General features: G+C 43.1%; 2 protein-coding genes and 1 pseudogene across 2 annotated transcripts; 2 read left to right on the forward strand and 1 right to left on the reverse strand.

Moving 5' to 3' along the window:
- Nucleotides 1–5724: 5724 nt before the first annotated feature.
- Nucleotides 5725–11047, forward strand: LOC102721129 (2-hydroxyacyl-CoA lyase). Its single transcript, XM_040522345.1, has 2 exons — nt 5725–7281; nt 10415–11047. Exons 1-2 carry the CDS (start codon nt 5875–5877, stop codon nt 10727–10729), a joined length of 1722 nt encoding a protein of 573 aa, XP_040378279.1. The 5' UTR covers nt 5725–5874; the 3' UTR covers nt 10730–11047.
- Nucleotides 11048–13069: 2022 nt separating this feature from the next.
- Nucleotides 13070–15608, reverse strand: LOC102710821 (pentatricopeptide repeat-containing protein At1g71060, mitochondrial). The gene is made up of 2 exons (XM_006644145.3): nt 15422–15608; nt 13070–15089 (listed from the first exon to the last, which is right to left on the reverse strand). Exon 2 carries the CDS (start codon nt 14998–15000, stop codon nt 13381–13383), a length of 1620 nt encoding a protein of 539 aa, XP_006644208.1. The 5' UTR covers nt 15001–15089; nt 15422–15608; the 3' UTR covers nt 13070–13380.
- A 910-nt stretch (nt 15609–16518) lies between these two features.
- LOC102721413 lies at nt 16519–18302 on the forward strand (annotated as a pseudogene).
- Nucleotides 18303–19359: the final 1057 nt, after the last annotated feature.

Here is a 19359-nt window from a genome sequence, read left to right on the forward strand (position 1 = left end):
ATCCGAGAGAGTGGTCATAGCCCACCTACGTAAATCCATTATCCCAGATGAGCCATTGAGCTACTTATTTTGCAAGCTTGTGGTTTAGTAGGCCACATGCGGTATTTGATGATCATAGGTGGCTTGCATGGGTGGATCCAGGATTTGAAGTTTGGAGGGCTGGTTACTTTCTTCTTCCTCCAGCCCCCTCTTCTTCTTCCTCCCCCTCTTCTTCCCCTCCCCTCTCCCTTATTTTCTATGGGAGATTTTCTTCCCTAGCCCAATGTTTCTCTCTCTAAAACTTGCTAAAATGGAGGGGAAGATATTGAATCAGATTTCTTGTTGGATTTGCCTACCTAAGATTAGAATCATGGGTTCCTACTATATTTAGAAGTTTTCCTTCTACTTTACAGTTTGGATGGTGTCAATTTTGCTAGGGAATGGTGCTCTTTTTGACCTAGATGTAACATTTTTTTATTTGTATTTTAGCATGAAGGTGAACCACAATTTCTATGTAATATTAGTGCAATGGTATGCCTTAATCTATATATATGTAATTTGAGTATCTGATAAAACAAAAAACTAATGATTATAAATTGTATGCAGACTCTTAGATATGGTTGGAGAGAAAAGGAAGTGGGGATTTTCTTTCAATGGAAGATGTGTTTTTTTATCCACATTTCCTTCATTATTAACAAATTAATTATGATTCATATGTACCGTATTTGTGGCCTATAGGCTTTATTCTGTAATTGATACTAGTTCTTTTGCATGTTTGTTATTAATTAACTTTGTTTGAATTTTTATATGGTAGGCCATGCATATACGATATGCTAAGATTTTACTAGTCATACATAAATGAGGTTTCTAAATTTATTGAATTGACCAGGGCACATGCTTGGATAGTGGGTAGAAAGGAAATACATTGTTCGTGTGTTGATGGCAACAATTAGAAAATGTGCATTGTTCGAGATGTAATCAGATCGCATTTAGTGAAGCATGGATTTGTTGCGGATTATAAAGTTTGGTCCTAACACTGCGTAACTATCGACCTCCAAGAAGGGGAGGTTGTCAGAGATATGGGCCGGAGGTATCCCCCGCGTGGTTGGCGCGTAGCGGCCGTGGGCCTGGGAACTCCAAGGCCCGAAAGGAAAGGGGGTTGGGTCCCAGGAAGCACACACCCCCGGGGTCGGGCCCTCAAGGGTGGCTGACCGAGCAGAGGGATCGAGGGCGTTCCCGACCCCCCCAAACGCACCGCTCGGGCGCTATGGGGCCCACTGCACGACGGACTTAGCCCTGGCACCCAACTACCGCATTTATTGTAATGGGAGGGGGCCTGGGGCGTGCACCGTCGGCATGATGGGTGAGGTCCTGGGCATTGGGAATTGGGCCGTGCTTTCCTGGGCCGGCCCAAGGCATGGTGGCCTGGCACGACAGAAAGCACGGCACGGCCCAACACAAATTGGACCGGGCCAGGCACGACACGACCACGGGCCAGGCTTGGGCCTGGAACACAAGCACGTTGGGCGGCATGGCACGACACGATCATTGGGCCGGGCTTGGGCCAGCACAGCCCAATAGAGGCACGAAACATTCACGCCAGACCAATTTTCTTCCTGGACCATGCTTCTACAATAGGTCGATTTTATTTCTAGGGCATTGGTCATGTTAACGCTATATCCATGTGCTACTCGACATGTCTGTCTCATAGACAATGCCACGTACTCACACGGACGCAATCACTTTGTCGATACGACGATTCCTCTAGTTCGATGCTTAAATACGACCCGACATTGGTGGCTTAATGCCTTTGACGCATGGACCACCGTATATGATATGACAATACGACAGTAGACTAGACAACCTGTACTGGGACGTGCTTGGGCCGGCACGGCCCAAACAAGCACGATATGCTTTTGGGCCGGGTTTGGGCCCTGGCATCATCCTCGCGTGCCGGCATGGCACGGCATAGTGAGAAAATTGGGTCGGGCCGGCACGAATAATTTTGGCACGAAGCACGATGGGCCAGGTCGGCACCAGTCCCACCTCACCGTGAGGACGTGCGCTTGCGCCGCATTAAATGCATCATAGGCGTGCATGCGCCCCCTGTTGCCCCCCACAGAAAAAGAGGCAAAAAGTGGACATGTGTCCCTGACAGGGCGGTGACGCCCCGGTCATTTCGGGATAGACTGTTCCTACTCCGTCGTCGTCGCATTTAATGCGACGGACAGCTGCAGAGGAAAAAGGGTGGCTACCCTGTTCGGACCACTAGGTCCGAGTGACTGCTGGTCCTAAGGTCTAGACACTGACCGATGAAACTAGGCAGGAAGAGGCGTGGTCGTCCCCTCCGTCAGCCTTTTGACTGATGGGACTCAGCGAGGGCAGCATGGCAGCCCACCACACCTACTCTCTGACGGACGGGATTAAACAGGAGCCGCGTGACACCAGCGATGGCCATGACGTCGACCGAACGTGATGAGGAGCTATTAACAGTAGCGTAATGATAGCCTGTGCATCGGTAGTTGGTAAGACCATGGCAATTGTGGTGTTCCCTTTCTACTATAAAAGGAGACCCTGCCCAACCGTTAGGAAGGGGACGGACAAAGAAGACACACCGTAGAACATTCCCTCATAAGCTTGTACGCATTTACTCGCATAGTGCTCAAATAATAGGAGTAGGGTGTTACGCCTCCCGGCAGCCCGAACCTATAATTCCTCTTGCGTACTCTCTTTTCACAGGGCTTTTTTGGACTCAACCTTGTACCCTTGGGCCAAACTCACAAAGGGGGTTCAGTGAATTCCTGCTTGAGGAGCTCAGCCTCCGACAGAGGTAATCACGAATGACTTGCATCGGGATACTCGCATAAAACAAATCCAAATCACAATCGAGTTGCAGCAAAACAAAACTACAAAAGATAGTTGCATCTACGCAAGGAGGAGGCCCAATTTTGGCGGACCATTTACGCGCAAGTTGCGTACACGCGCACTAGGACGGATCAGGTGATCGAGCACACGTGTGTCCCTCTTGTTCTCTCCACTACACATGCCTCAAATGGCTAGGACATCATCCCCCTTATAAGGAGGTCTCCCTCTCTTAGAATAAGCAAGGTGATACTAAACTTCCTCACATGCCATCTCATAAGGTAGACTTTTGTGATTTTTCAAAGAATTGATCTTCATATGGGCTAAGACCCATACATTAATTCATCAGTCACCACCCGCAGCCACTAGCGACCATGCCGTATGTGCGCTCCTCGCGCCCTTCGGTTGCTTCCTATCTCACGCTCCCACGGTTCTCACATTGAGTCATTGATGATGCAACGTGTCGGTGATATGGGAATAAGCAAGCGTTAGGGCATCCCGATGCCCATCGACCTAGATCAAACCCCTTTTTCTTGCTCGATGGCAAAGTTGCGGAGTAGTAGCTTCACATAGAGGCTAACATTAATGGCGCCAGTGTCTAACACCAAGCTTGCCAAAATAGGGTGTTGCACCTTGTTCCCTGTCGTGGTATTAATGGGGACAAGAATGCTTCCTTTCATCCAAAGGACGCACATACACCCCTTTAGTCACATACGACATAACCATCACATCATCATTACACTTAATTAGGATCAAGACGAGGCATGTGGCAAGCCGTGGTGGATGGATTCACACCATTTGCCTCGACTATTGTGTGAACTGCCTAGATCCGAGAGCAAATGGATGGGGCATTTGTCTACACCCAAGTCGCTCATGTTGTCGCCAACCATCTACAAGTTTGACATCTTGTCATTAAGTGGATCCCCTAGAGCCACGAGCAACATCAATTAGATCCTTGTAGCCATCCTTTTTCACAGTGCTGCGATATATCTTTTAAAGCAATTAAAGTACCAAAAGAAGGGTCATGCCTAAGGGAGCACATAGACTAAGACCCTTTTTGATCCCAGGGACTTTTATTAAGTCTCTATCACATCGAATGTTTGGACACTAATTAAAAGTATTAAATATAGACTATTAATAAAACCCACCCTATACTCTAGACTATTTCGCGAGACGAATCTATTGAGCCTAATTAGTCCATAATTAGTGAATGTGATGCTACAGTAAACATTTGCTAATTGTGGATTAATTAGGCTTAAAAAATTTGTCTAACGAAATAGCCTTTATTTATGTAATTAGTTTTGTTATCCGTTAATATTTAATACTCCTAATTAATGTCCAAACATCCGATATGATAAGGGACTAAAAAAGTCCCTGGATCCAAACAACCACTAAATCATACAAATGCCACAGGAAGTAGGATTTTATACTTTCGTGTAGTCCACCCTTGCCTTCATTCTTGCTCACCGTGACCAGATCTATCTCACACTTGCTAGTTGCTACAACCATGTTGATCGTGTTCCCTAGGTCGAACCCTCAAAGAAGGGGGTTGTCTCCCATGATCCCCTATTAGAGGAGTTCACCTCTCACACCGTGGATGGAACACTTCTCAAGCTCGTTAATGGCAATGGGATCAATTGACGGATGGACATATTGGCGGTAGGATGGAGGGCTGAACCCGTTGGAGGTTGTGTTGGACCGACGACCTTACTCGTTGGTAAAAATAAGAGAAAATCTAACAAATATCATTGTCAAATACTTAATTCTAAGAAATACCATCGACAAGCGTGAGTTCTACAAAATTCCATCATACAAATGAATTTTGTCTAAGAAATGTCATCGTCGTTAGGGTTCCGTCAACTTTTTCCGTTAAGTGTTATAGTATAAACATTGTATTTAATGGCAAAAAAATGGATGAAACCTAACGGCAATGGTATTTCTCAGACAAAATCATTTGTATGATGATATTTCTTAGAACCCGTATTCGTTAATGATATTTTTTAGACTTAGACGTTTGTCAATAATATTTTTTAGATTTTCTCTAAAAACAATTCGTAGTTCTAGTGGAAAAATATGGAAGTGTTGTAAATCGGGTTATAATTTTAGAAAGAGATGCAAATCTGGTATTTTTTTGAATTCGAGATAAAACTAGTGGCAAGTACATAATGCACTTTCAAATATTCCTAGTTAATGAAGAGGTCCAAGGTCATCCTCCTTTTGGTCATTCACATGTAACTACAAGTGAAATATTGATAATATTTAATAAAGCATAGAGAGATCAAAGTTTTAAGGTAAAATTTGCAATTGTCCCAATAATATATGATTAAAACATTATTGTTGGGTTTATAATGACCTAGACATGGAAACATTACATTTAGGTTAAAACATAACAATATGTGGTCAATAGAAAAAAAACTACAATAAAAAGATCTTAAAAGTAATTCTACAATTAAAATCACAAATTTGAATTTTAACAGCGACATCTGCATCCTGATTCCTGAACCAAAAGATGGGAGTCCCTCCATTTCATAATACGGGATGTTTAACTTTCTTGGTTGTAATGTTTAACCATTTATCTTATTTAAAAAATTATGAAAATATCATTTATTTTGCTTGTGACTTACTTTATTATCAAAAGAACTTTAACCACGACTTATTATTTTTTATATTTGTACTAAAGTTTTAAATAAGACGAATAGTTAAAAGTTGTAATAAAAAATTCAAAATCCTATGCGATGAAAACGGAGGAGACAGTACGTAATAAAATGATACCAGAAAAGAAAATAAAACAGATACAGTTTGACCGCAAGATGACAACTGTGGTCAAGCGAGCGAGAGAGCAAGCAAGCGCACGAGTGTGATTAGGATATTTCTATCGTTGGAGCTGCGTCGTCCAGATGCAACCGCGCCTTCCTAGCGTCAGCCTCATCTGCCTCGCCGTCGCGGCGCCTCTCCGCCGCCGGCTCCCGCTATAAACCTTGAGCCAGCCAGCTAGCTGCTCAGGCAGCCCAAGCCTAGGGAGAAGGGGGAGAGATGGCGACCGACACGGGCGCGAAGGTCGACGGCAGCGCGCTGGCGGGGCGCGCGCTGGCGGCGGCCGGGGCGCGGCACATGTTCGGGGTGGTGGGCATCCCGGTCACCTCCCTCGCCTCGCGCGCCGCGGCCGCTGGCGTCCGCTTCCTCGCCTTCCGCAACGAGCAGTCCGCGGGCTACGCCGCCGCCGCGTACGGCTTCCTCACCGGCGCCCCCGGCCTGCTCCTCACCGTCTCCGGCCCCGGCTGCGTCCACGGCCTCGCGGGCCTCTCCCACGCCACCGCCAACGCATGGCCGCTCCTCATGGTCTCCGGCTCCTGCTCCCAGCCGGACGCCGGCAAGGGCGACTTTCAGGAGCTCGACCAGATCGCCGCCACCGAGCCTTTCGTCAAGCTCGCCGTCAAGGCAACCACCATCGCCGACATCCCCCGCCTCGTCTTCCAGGCCCTCGCTGCCACCGTCTCCGGCCGCCCCGGCGGCTGCTACCTCGACCTCCCTTCCGACGTCCTCCACCAAACCCTCACGGAATCCGAGGCCTCCGCCCTCATAGACGCCGCAGCCGCCGATTCGGCCAAACCCGATCCATCCCCACCCAAGCACAAGTCCCTGGAGGACGGAATCGAGAAGGCAGCGGAGCTGCTCCGGCGCGCGGAGCGGCCTCTGGTTGTGTTTGGGAAGGGCGCGGCTTATGCCCGCGCCGAGGACGCCATCCGGAAGCTGGTGGATACCACGGGCATCCCCTTCCTCCCGACGCCGATGGGGAAGGGGGTTGTGCCCGACACGCACCCACTGTCCGCCACCGCGGCACGCTCCCTCGCCATTGGGCAATGCGATGTGGCGCTGGTCGTCGGTGCTAGGCTTAATTGGTTGCTTCACTTCGGCGAGCCACCTAAGTGGTCCAAGGATGTGAAATTCATACTTGTGGATGTCTGCGAGGAGGAGATTGAGCTCCGGAAGCCACACGTTGGGCTTGTTGGGGACGCGAAGCGGGTGGTGGGGCTTATCAATAGGGAGATCAAGGACCAGCCATTCTGCTTGGCTCCATCGCACCCATGGATTGAAGCAATCACCAAGAAGGCCAAGGGCAATGTTCTTAAGATGGAGGCTCAGCTTGCCAAGGATGTTATGCCATTCAATTTCCTGACACCTATGCGGATTATCCGGGATGCTATCCTTGCGGAGGGAAGCCCTGCTCCTATAGTGGTTTCAGAAGGGGCAAACACCATGGATGTTGGTAGGGCAGTGCTTGTGCAGAATGAGCCGAGGACTAGACTGGATGCAGGGACATGGGGGACAATGGGGGTTGGGTTGGGGTTCTGTGTTGCAGCTGCAGTGGCTGAGCCTGACCGACTTGTGGTTGCTGTGGAGGGTGATTCTGGATTTGGATTCAGTGCAATGGAGGTTGAGGTATGAATATAGCATTCCTATTCCACTTTCACAGATCAAACAGCTACCACAATTCACAACTTATTTAATTTCATTTGCGCAACACTATTATTAGCACCTTACTTGGCTCTTATCCTTTAATTTTTCCCCGCCATGCTGTTATGAAGTGCGAGTAATATTCTTTTGTGATAAGGATAAAAAGTAGTTGATTAAACATGCTATGATAATATCAATATTGGTAAGCAATTCTCTACAGTAATAACTATCAACCATATAATTATTATAACTATAAGACTGCCAAGTGCCAACTATAACTAACAAATCCCCAAAGTTTTGACAATGTGATATCATGCAAATAAAATCCTCTAATGGATAGACAAGTTACAAGGATGTCATGGAATTTAAATAATGTGCCCAATGATTATGTATAATTTACAGCTGTGCTGGTTGTATATTTAAATAAAAAGGCCGAATTGAAATGAAATAAATAAAGAATAAGCCAAAAATATAAGTCAAAGATAGAAGAGCCCAAATTTCAAATGAATAAATGGAAACTTGAAAAAGAATCCTTCTGATTTTCAAAGAATGAGGAGGAAGGGGATTGATACTGAGAAATATTTCTTCTTATTATCTGACGTGATTTGATCCACATATGTTTGGTAAAAAAAAAATCTTCTCCTTAATCTTAAATGGAAAGTGTTCACTGAAAACATGACTCACTTGGTTTTAGTTAGTCTTTGGGACAGAGTGGAAGCAGGACAGAGAATATCTAGAGGATCCTCTTAGCAATTCATTATGATCAACCTGATATTTTCAGGCAATATATGTTCACAATATATGAATAGATGCTTCCACATTCTGCACTTCCCATATCTTCCGTACAATTTAAACATATTTATTTCTATATTGATCTCATTTATTTATTATTATATTGATCGCAGTTATACCTTTGTAATATCATTGGACTTTGGCATAACATGAACAAACAGTTTCTTATAGAATTAAAAAAATCAGGACCTAAGTTATACATTGTATAGGGAACCTAAAGTTTCAGCATTTTACATAAGGCCTATCTTGCCATATTGCCAATTGGCAACCAAGCAATTCTGTACTAATGATAACCATGTGTTTTCTTACATTAAGTACATAATTTTTTTAAAAAAATATAATTCTCAAAATTGTCGTAACAAAATGTGTATGCTTCAATTATATAATTGAAGCCCAGCTGTTAGGTAAGACCTTTCCAAGCTGATAATATCCTTTTATTGTGCTGCGCTATATGCCTATATCCGATGTGAAAATTGTATAGCTTGCTTAATGAACAGGATTGTGTATATAATGTTTAGCCCACTAGATGAATTATTAGTGAAATATCCCTAAATTCAGAGTATAGGATATTACTCATACTCAATGTATAATTCACATGAGTATTACTATAACTGTTTGAAAATTTGTGTGGTTTGATACTATTACTCAGTAGATGGATATTATTTGGCAAAATGTGTGGGTCAGACAACAATGGAAGCGTGTAAATCAAATTATGTGATCTAGCGTCTTAATATGTCCTGACTTCTAACAGACTGCGTAATCTTGTTCAATAGAGTAAATGCATATTTGATCTTGTACAATTAATTTATAGAAAACTGCATCCCTACCGTAGCTTTTTCAGTGGTACGAAGTAATACCCACTACTTTTCTGCACCTCCCATTTGCACCACAAGTTCATTTCAAAACTCAAATCTATATCATATCCAACAGTTTCTATTAGTAGTATATTCCACTTGTACTGGTTTTTTCGAGTTGTATAAGCGGAACCTGATCCCCATCACAATGGCCTCGTTGACACAGTTGAAGCCACGTTGCATCCAAGCTGTCCATGCAGGCAGACATCTGATATGCTTCTCAAGGATGAGTGTGTGCATGTGCACTATGACCATGAGTATGGCGGCCACTATTGCCACATGCCCCCCAAAGCCCACCGCTGATTCACCCTGATCTGTCACCTCCATAGTCGCAACAGCCTCAGCTCCTCTTCATTATTGCCATGGACAGGGGAGAAAGCAGAGCCATTGGGTTTTAGTGCTTATGACCAAGAAATTTGTGTAGTCATCGCCATGTAAGGGCAGGAGCAATCACAGAATGTTGCCTTGTTGCCATGAAAGGGAAGGAGCAAGCAGAGAAGGTTCCCTGTCATTACCTAACAGAGGACGAGACGGACTCTTTTGGGCATTTTTATCTGGTGAAAGTGTTCCGCTATTGAACTAACTGTGCATAAGTCCTTCAACAGAGTAAATATTTGTGGGAACTGGGGCCCTTATGAGTGTTATTAAGGTCATATTCGAGCAAGGAAGCCTGCTTTATATTGGGAGCCTAAATGTTGTTGATGCGATATCAAATTTCAACCCGATTCAGGTCAACTTTATCAACTAGTTATCTTCATTAGGTGACATTCAATTGTTCCCCTAACATCTTGCTTATGTAGCTGGCCTTCATCTTGCCCTTGCTGTGAGGTTTTCTACCATCCTTGGGTGGTATATACCTCCCCAGTCCCCAGCAAGGGAGATATCAAAAATAGTCCCACAGGTAGGATTAGGATTTGAAATTCACTTCTGCATACCTAAATTTCCTCCGGTGCATAGGATGTATAGGTATTATTGTCCTGATTAACACCACAAGGTATATATACCTCTCAATACCTTCCAATAACCTAAATCCCTCTTGTTCTAATTAGTTTGGCCATTTTATGTTTTTTGCCTCTCAAGTAGTAGGATGAGACAAAACCTCACTGTTTTTCTGCCTGCTAACTGCTCCCTTCATTCCAGAATGTAAGCAATTCTAGAATTTGAATTTTATATTATAATGTAAGTATTTCTGGTACTATTCATAGTACTACTTGTCCTATCAGTTAGTTTCTATTCAAAATTCTTTCCGTTTTATCCTTACCTATCGTCCCACCACCATTCATTTCTTATTTATTGATGGACACGATAGTATTTTCTTCTCAAGATTAATCCCTGCCAAACCTATTAATGATTATATTTTGGAACAGAGATAGTAATTTCACTTTGATTAAAATGGCAGTGTTACATAGCTATGTTTTATTTTCACTACTTTCTACAAAAGGTGCATTTATACTTCGTTATTAACTTTTCAGACATTAGTGAGGTACCAGCTCCCTGTAGTTGCAATTGTCTTCAACAACAATGGTGTTTATGGTGGTGATCGGAGAAGCCCTGATGAGATAACCGGGCCCTACAAAGATGATCCTGCCCCAACTTCTTTCGTGCCAGCCGCAGCTTACCATAAAATGATGGAAGCTTTTGGAGGAAAAGGTTATCTTGTTGAGACACCTGACGAGCTAAAATCCGCCCTTTCAGAGTCATTTCGTGCCAGGAAGCCAGCGGTGATTAATATTATCATTGATCCTTATGCCGGCGCAGAAAGCGGTAGAATGCAGCATAAGAACTGAAGGTGTTTGTATCATTCCACAACTCTGCTCCCAGTTAGTAATAAGCAATGTGCTTTCTACAGTTCTTTTGGCTATTGCCTCGTTGTTATGTATACATATAGAAGATGCTCTATTGAAATTAGAACGGACACCCACGGAACGACATCTCAACTTATTTATCAGTCCCAAAAAAAATAAGGAAGATCCTGGTTAGACCTCCCTTTCTTAATAATGGCTTATGAGAGATCGAATTCAAGCTGTGTTTTGTAATGTATCCTGTCTGTGTACATTAAGACATGAATCCAGTACAGTAAAGAAAATACTGTTTGGGGCTACTAATCACTCATGTTGTCAATGCAGTTGAGAAGTTTGCCAACCCGTCTGAACAGAAAGTTTGAATGCAGTAAATTGCAATTTGATTCCGCTGCTTAAATCTTTAAATTTAGGGTGAGTTTGAGAGCGAGTGAAGGAAGAAAAGACGACGACATCAAAAATGAGCTTAGTCATTGGTGCATGATTAATCGAGTATTAACTATTTTAAATTTAAAAAATAAATTAATATAATTAAGCGACTTCCCTATAGAATTTTTGGAAAATATTCAGGAAGTGTGCTCGGAAAATATTTAGGAAGTATGCTTATGAAAAAAACAGGAGTTTTCACCCATTTAGAATGAGTCTACTAAGTGTATAGTCAACACTTCAGCTAGAGAAGACAAGGGAGGGGCCGAGCCACGGAGGGAGGCTGGCCTCCCTAATAGCAACTCCAACATATTAGCAATATTAATATATAAATTTAACTAGTATAGAAATCTGTAAAAAGGTGAAAAGGTTTATAAACAGGTAGATAATCTAACAACTTATCTAAAATCAGGACTCTGTATATTTGAATCTATTCCACATCATCATTTGTGGGCCCACGGTGATTAACAATAACAAAATTCAACTATCGTCAGAACCGGTTTTGTGCGGCTGTGCGCATGGTCCCATGGCATGATCTGCTATCGCTGTGCGCAGGAAGGGGGAAAAGCGAGCACCACTCGCTCTAGATATATGCCGAATGGGGAAAATTTTTAACCGAGCAGAATACCGAGCGAGGCAAAATAGTCATTCTGTTGGATGCATATTTTTGAACATTTTGTATAAATTTAGCTATCCAAATACTTATATATAATCTGTTGGAGTTGCTCTTAATGATGTATTTCCTATTTATGTCCTACTAATTAATTATCTAATTATGGAAAAAACCAAATAACATATTTACAAACAAAAAATAATTTAGGGATAATACTTTTATCTATGTGTTCTTAGAGATTTAAAAACCAATGCTGCAAAATAAACTACGGTAAAAAACACTTAAAATCAACTCTAAATTTAAGGTTGAAAATTTAAATTTTGGCTTATTAGCAAAACCGAGAAAAATAAGGGTGTAAATGAGCACATCTCTGTACTACTCATTTAAGCTCCCCAAACTAACTACATTTGAATACCCAAACAAACTTGTAGGTATATGCCTTTTTTTTCCATTGTGATTGATGCATCCGGCAACAAGCTAAAACAAAGAAATACAACGTTTGGACGGCTTGACTTTTCGGATAGCCTATCGTTGTTGACTGCTACTAATATCCATTTCTTCGTAAGTCCCAATACTTAATTTACCTCTCCATTTTAATTTAGCATACTAAAAACTTTACAAATCATGTATGTAGCCAATTATAAATAATAGGCACAGAAATATTTTTTATATGGTCGAAACATATAGATATGTTTGTACGCCATGTAAACTGCTTGAATTTTACTTGTTTTTGTTGATCATTGTTGCTTATTAGTTAGTTTAAGTTGAACCCCCTTTTAAGTCTGAATCATAGCTTTGCCATTGTTCATGTAATAGTAATCATATATATATATACTCTAAAATAATACATGACCAGTCTTTTTCTCATGCACGGTTATTTGGAGTTTGTGATATAGCTAGTTACGAATTTGCAGTCCGTTTTTTTCTCTTTTCTCCATTCTATTCTCTCCTCTATGTAAATATAAATTTGATGTGTCAATTCTTAGGACATGTCTATATCTATCTTACTGTATTCGCTCTTAGCAGCAACCCGATGCACCCTTAGTAAATATACAACACAACATGCGAGTTGGCTAAAAAAATTGTGAAGGAACAGTTGTGTTAAATCAGAGGATGAAATCCTACCACCCCAGTTGTCCACCCTGCCACACAATCATGCCACGTCAGCTCCTACAGATATTGATGTAGATAGATATGGTACCGATATGGATAGATATGGATAATCCTTTGGCAGTAATCATGTGATCCGGACTGATCATATGAAGGAAAAACCTGATGGATTCCTCGTGAATGCAGTTGAATGTAATGCCTGAAAAACATACGGATGTAGCAGAACAAGAGGTTCACGGTCTGTACAAACACACCTTCTGAGAAATTTTACAGGAACTCGGGAAGTACCTGGAGTCACAAAATTTTTAGCATAAAATTTTGGTACATTCAGGTAACTAGTACGGATATCAAAGGTATACACTATAAAATATGATAATTTTCGCTATATTTTCAAGGACGGTAAAAATACACCACTAGCATTTCTAGAGTTGAAAGTGATATATTGTTTTCTGATGACTGAAGAGTCCTAACTTATATTGTGCTTGATTACTCAGCCACGCATTGGTGTTTTACGTAACATATCTAGCTTTTGAGCCATCTCCTGTGCCAAGCTAATTCTGCCTCCTCCTTCAAGCGCTTCTTTCAGATTACTAAAAAGTTGACCTGGTGGCCTAATTCCTTTGTCCAACATCTCCTGGAAATATACACATGCTTCTTCCAGCCGGTTTTCAAAGCATAACCCATTGATCAATGCTGAAAACATATGCATACATGGTAGAACACCCTTCTCTTTCATTTGCTTCCAGACCTTCAAGGCCATATCAACTCTTTCATTGCTACAGAACATACCAACCATCATTGTATATGTATTGAGCTGAGGCTCACAGCCATCTGTTTCCATTCCCTGGAATAGTTTGTAGGCCTCTTCTATCTTTTCAGATTTTATAAGATGGTTGAGAATGATATCATAGGTGCGGGCATTTGGCCCAATGCCACTCTTTCTCATCTCATCAACCATTCTGAAAGCATGTGAAAACTTTGAGACTCTGCAGTAAGCCCCAATAACTGCATTGCACGTAGGTACTTCCATGGGGAACCCACTTTCTTTAGAGAGTTGAAAATATTTCAAAGCTTCATCTAGTCTCCCTGCCGAACCAAGCCCATTGATAAGCATACAGTATATATGAGGGCTTGGCATGCAACCTCTCTCTTCCATCTCATGGAACACCTTGATAGCCTCATCACATCTGCCAGACTTGCAAAATGCACTGATTAGCATCCCATATGCAACGACATCAGGCTTAATGCCTGCATGTAGCATTTCTTGGTATACTGCTTTGAGCATCAGCAAGTCCTTCTCATGGCCCCAGCCTTCCATGAGGACGGTGTATGTCTTCAGATCAGGTATGAACCTACCTTTTCTCTTCATCTCCTTGAAGATAGCATGTGCCTTCTTCACTTGCTTGGACTTGCTCAATATATCAATCAGCCAGTTGTAATCTGACAAGTCCGTTTTCAGCCCAAAACTGGGCATCTTCTCAAATGTCTCAACAGCCTCCTTGACCTTCCTGGCCCGTGCATACCTCCTGACGATGATCCTGAATGTGTCCTTGGACAGACAGCGCCGACATCGCATAGCCTCCACCAAGCTCCACACCAGCTTGAACTGTTTGATCTTGCCGAGAGCTTCGATCAAATTATGGAATCCCTCGGTTGAATATCTGAAGCCTTGCTGCCTCTCTGCCCACCGGAAGAAAGCAAGTGCAAGAATGCCAGCATTGCTCAGGTTCTTGAGAACCTCGGCCACCAGCTGCGGTGAGACAGTTACCCCGAGTGCATCAAGCGCTGGCGCAATTCTATGCTCTGGCTGGGCAGACACTACACGGCAGACCCTTTCGGCGGCCTCAGACACGCCTGGGGCCAGCTCCTCCTGGGCATCGCACGGCACCACCGTGAACCGTACCTCCCCAGCAGGTTCGGAGCCTACCGTGGTGCAGAACCCTGGCCCTCGCATTCCGCCGAACAAGTGATGCACGCGAACCAGTAACATGCAGCGTGGCAGCATGGAAGGTGGCAGGGGCATTTCATCAAGAATGTTGCAGGCATACCCAGAGCGGGTGCTCCTTGCAGAGCAAAGCAGGTGGGCTGCTGGGCGGCAGAGGCGGCGCATCCTTGAACCCGAGCCGTGCGCGCGATACAGGCTTGAGGGAAGCGACGACAGCAATGCAGTGGGAAGCAATCTCCGGTCAAGTTTATTACCTGTCCAGCACAATGCAATCAAATCAAAATGGATAGGACTGTATATTGCATAGTACAAGAAAACCTGAGAAAAAAATTGATGAAATACTGCATCTGAACAAGTAAATTAATGGGCACACGACACAAACTCGTGTAGGCAATGATACAAACACCTTGAGTGCACCAAAACTGAAGCAAAATTGATCCACAAATACGGAAGGCACTACCTAACCAGCAGGGCTCAGGCACTGACATAGCAGTACGCCCTCCACCATCTCATCGGCGTACGGATGCAGCATTCACAGGATTCTGAGACACGCATGTGGCTGAGTAACGGATGGATGGATGCTCACCGGTGAGCTCGGCGGGAGATCGGCGCAGGCGGCGGGCGAAGCAGGGAGGAGACGAGACGGGAGGAGAAATCTGCTATTATACCACCACTCCCAACAAGCCGGGAGGAGCCCGTCCGGCGCCGCCGCAAGGGAGAGCGCGGAGGGAGGAGTTCGCCGGCCGGCCGCGGCTGCGGCGAGGCTCTGCCGCGTACGGGAGAGAGAGACAGAGAAAAAGAACGATAGGCAAGGTGATTGAACTGGTAACCTTCAATAGTAGAAAAGCCTAGGGCATTTTGGTCTTTTCGGTGGCGTGAGAGTTTAAACATAATTAGGGCATTCGGAATGCAGTGACTATGACTCTGTTTCTTTCAGCTTAAGATTATTATATTCTATCTTATTATTAGTAAGCTGAAAGAAACAAGTAGATTATTTTTATAGCTTATTATAATCTGAAGGATGGATTATTATAATCCAATAAGCTTACCAAGAGGAGCTTTTTCAGCTTATTAGATGGCAAAAGACTCACTACCCTTAATTAGTTCTAAACAATTACGTGACCTGCTACCTCGTACCACTGCGTCAGGCCGAGCGAGCTGAGGCGTGTGGGGCGTGCGGCGGTGTCGCCCTGGCGAGTTGAGGCGGTTGTGTGCTTGTGGCAGACCCGGCGAGCGACGATGAATCCGGTGACCTCCATAAACCATTCCGGCAGAGATGGACTCTGTAGATGGCGAGGACTCCCTCTCGAAAGCCCTTCGATACCGTGAGGAAGTGGTGAAAAATGGATCCCAATCTGGAGGCATCCACGGTGTTTCTGGCCTCCATGACTCCGGCGGCTTCTCGGATGGATTTTAGGGTCACGGCGTCAGCGAAGATGGACATCCAGGAAATCTTCATGGCTCGCCCAACCTCCATGGCATTGGCAGATCTAATGGATCACCCATCCTCCATGGCACTGGCGCTGAGCACCATGGCGCCGCTGTGTTCCATGCGGTGGCAAATGTTTCTCCCCTTGCAGAGGCCGTGGACGCCGTGGTGGGCATGGTGGTGGACCTGAACGTGGGAAGAGACCGGCCACTAAACCTTCCGCGCGTGGTGGCCGAGGAAACAAGGCTCCATACATGCCACCCCGGCCCTCCAGCAGTGGAATTGTTCTCGACGACGCCGAGGCAGCAGCTGGTGCAGACAATGACTACACTGAAGAAACAATGGACAATGTGCCTCATGGAATGGTATGTCTACTTCATTTCTTTACAAGAATTAAGGTTTAACGCATTCGTCTACTGCAAGGATTAGGTTGATCTGATTGCATTTAACGTGTATGTGTACCTTGTCAAGCTCGTCCTATTTGATTGATAAAAATCAAAAAGTAACTTTGCTGCTTTGTATGATATGATACATGAAAAATACAAGACACAGTAAATGTAGGAAAACAATGATATCATTCACTATATTTTTTCATACATTCAAGTAAAAGAGACCTTGATCTGGCAAAACAAAAGGCTTTCAAATAAAAATTGAAAGGATTAGTCACAGCGAACCTTTCTGACAATAGATACATTCTTTTCGTAGTTTCTCTGTTGTCACCTTCTTGCCCTTAAGGACCTTAAAAGCAGCAGGTAGATCATTGCAATTTCCTCTGCTCATCGTCTATTAATGTTCCGTATGGTTTTGCATGGAATTTATCAAGATTACCAATTACACGAGTAAGATGTTTGGTCTTAATACCATCACCAATTCACCAGACTGCTTCATGCTCTTAACAAGGTTGTGTTGTGTTCTGCTGACCTGAAAAGTTAAACAAATATGAATATCATGGAACATTGAAATATTATATATACCCTGCAGTAAACTGTACTACATATGATTGGTCAAAAGTAGAGAATAGTTACTCTAGCTACAGTTCATGTTACCCACTAATATAAGATTAAATTATTGTCTTCAAAAAGAATTAGAAAAGAAGATTGGATTTAACTGAACCTTGATGTGTTTGATCTATCAAATAGAAGGAGGAGCTTGACAAAGCAGATTGGTCTAGCACACACAATAGGATATTTTGTGAACTATGCATAGAACAAATTGAAGACGGCAATAGGCCTATTGGGATAATGACTCCTAGAGGGTACCAGATCATAGCCGAAAAGTACTTCCAAAAGACAGGGTTAAGACACAATAAGACACAACTGAAGAACCGGTGGGATGTGCTGAAATCCATGTATAGCTTTTGGCTTGGTCTCCTCAATGACACATGGCTTGGATGGGATCATGCAAAAGGAACAGTTACTGCACCTGATGAGTACTGGAAAAAAGTCACCAAGGTAATAATTCATGTCTCATGTACATTATTTTCATCAAAATATTTTAAGTTCTTGCAATAATTAAAGATTTGATATATTATTTCTAGGGCCATTCTGAATGGAAGCTACAACATGGACCACCAAAATGTTTAAATTTGTTGGATGAAATGTTTGGTACTGTTGCAGTTGATGATTCTTCTGCTTGTGCACCTGGAGAAAATGTTAGAGGGATGATGGAACTAGTGATGTACAAGACCTTGGTAACACACCGATAGACTGCTCATTGGGTAAAAAACCAGTGAAGCGAACTAGCACCGCCACTAGTCCACACAAGAAGGTTAAGAACCCCATGGTTAGGATAATGAGGATGGTTAGGATAATGAGGAATATTCAAAGCACTATGGATACCAATTATGATATTGCCAACAAAGTGATGCAAGGTGAATTTAGGTTCAATTCCATTAAGGAAGTGATGGATTTGGTGATGGAGTGTGGGGCAACAGAAGGAAGTGCGGAGCATTTCATGGCTACAAGATTGTTTGTGAAATCTGAGCATCGTGATATGTTCAAGACTCTTACCACCAAGGCGGGAAGACTCTCTTGGTTGAAGAGATGGTGCGAGAAGGAAGGCCAGCAGTAGAAAGCTACTATTTTTTTTGCATGAACTCGTTATCTCTGTTTTTACTTTGTGAGACAATATGTATTACCAAGACTGCTACTTATTTATTTGCATGAACTTATGTACTGGCCATGTAATATGGCACCTTAATTTGGATTGGATGAAATGCATTAGTAAGACAAATGTTTAGTGATCATCAATATGGTCTTTCTATGACTATTCGGGTGATATCATTTCTTGCATTGTTTGTAGATGGGCATGTATGGAAGTGATGATGACGACGAGAATGAGGATGAAACTTTTGTTGTTGCCAGCAGACAACTTGATATGATGAGAAAATTTGGGCCGGTGTTGACATCATTTGGTATGTTGTATGCTGAAAATTATTTGAGCAAGTCAAAGTATAAAGAAGCTAATTTAGCGGACCATGCTTGGGTTACGAGAAACCTTGAAGTTCCTCAAGACTGTTACGATATGTTTAGAATGAGTAGGCCACTTTTTGAGAGGTTACATAATTTGTTGGTCTCATCTTATGGTCTAAAGTCAACAAGTAAGATGGATTCACTTGAAGCTTTAGGAATGTTTTTGTGGACCATTAGGGCTCCACAATCATTTGTTCAAGTTAAGAACTGATTTGAGAGGTCAAAAGGAACAATTAGTAGAAAATTCAATGAAGTGTTGCATAGTATTTATCTTCTTTCAAAAGATCTTGTCAAACCTAGAGACCCAAACTTTACAACTATTCACCAAAGACTACTTGGTGACCGGTTTGAGCCCCATTTCAACAATTGCATTGGTGTAATAGATGGGACACATATACCAGTAGTTGTGCCCGCATCAAAGGTGGTTCAACATGTGGGTAGAAATAAATATCCCACGCAAAATGTTTTGGCCATTTGTGACTTTGACATGAGGTTTACATTTATTGTTGCGGGATGGTCTGGATCCGCACATGATATGAGGGTATCCAATGATGCTTTGCGCAAATATGCCGCTATCTTCCTTCATCCACCACCTGGTAACTTCTCATTTATCTGTTTAACAGT

This window comes from Oryza brachyantha, chromosome 1, assembly GCF_000231095.2.
Source record: "Oryza brachyantha chromosome 1, ObraRS2, whole genome shotgun sequence".
NCBI lineage: Eukaryota > Viridiplantae > Streptophyta > Magnoliopsida > Poales > Poaceae > Oryza > Oryza brachyantha.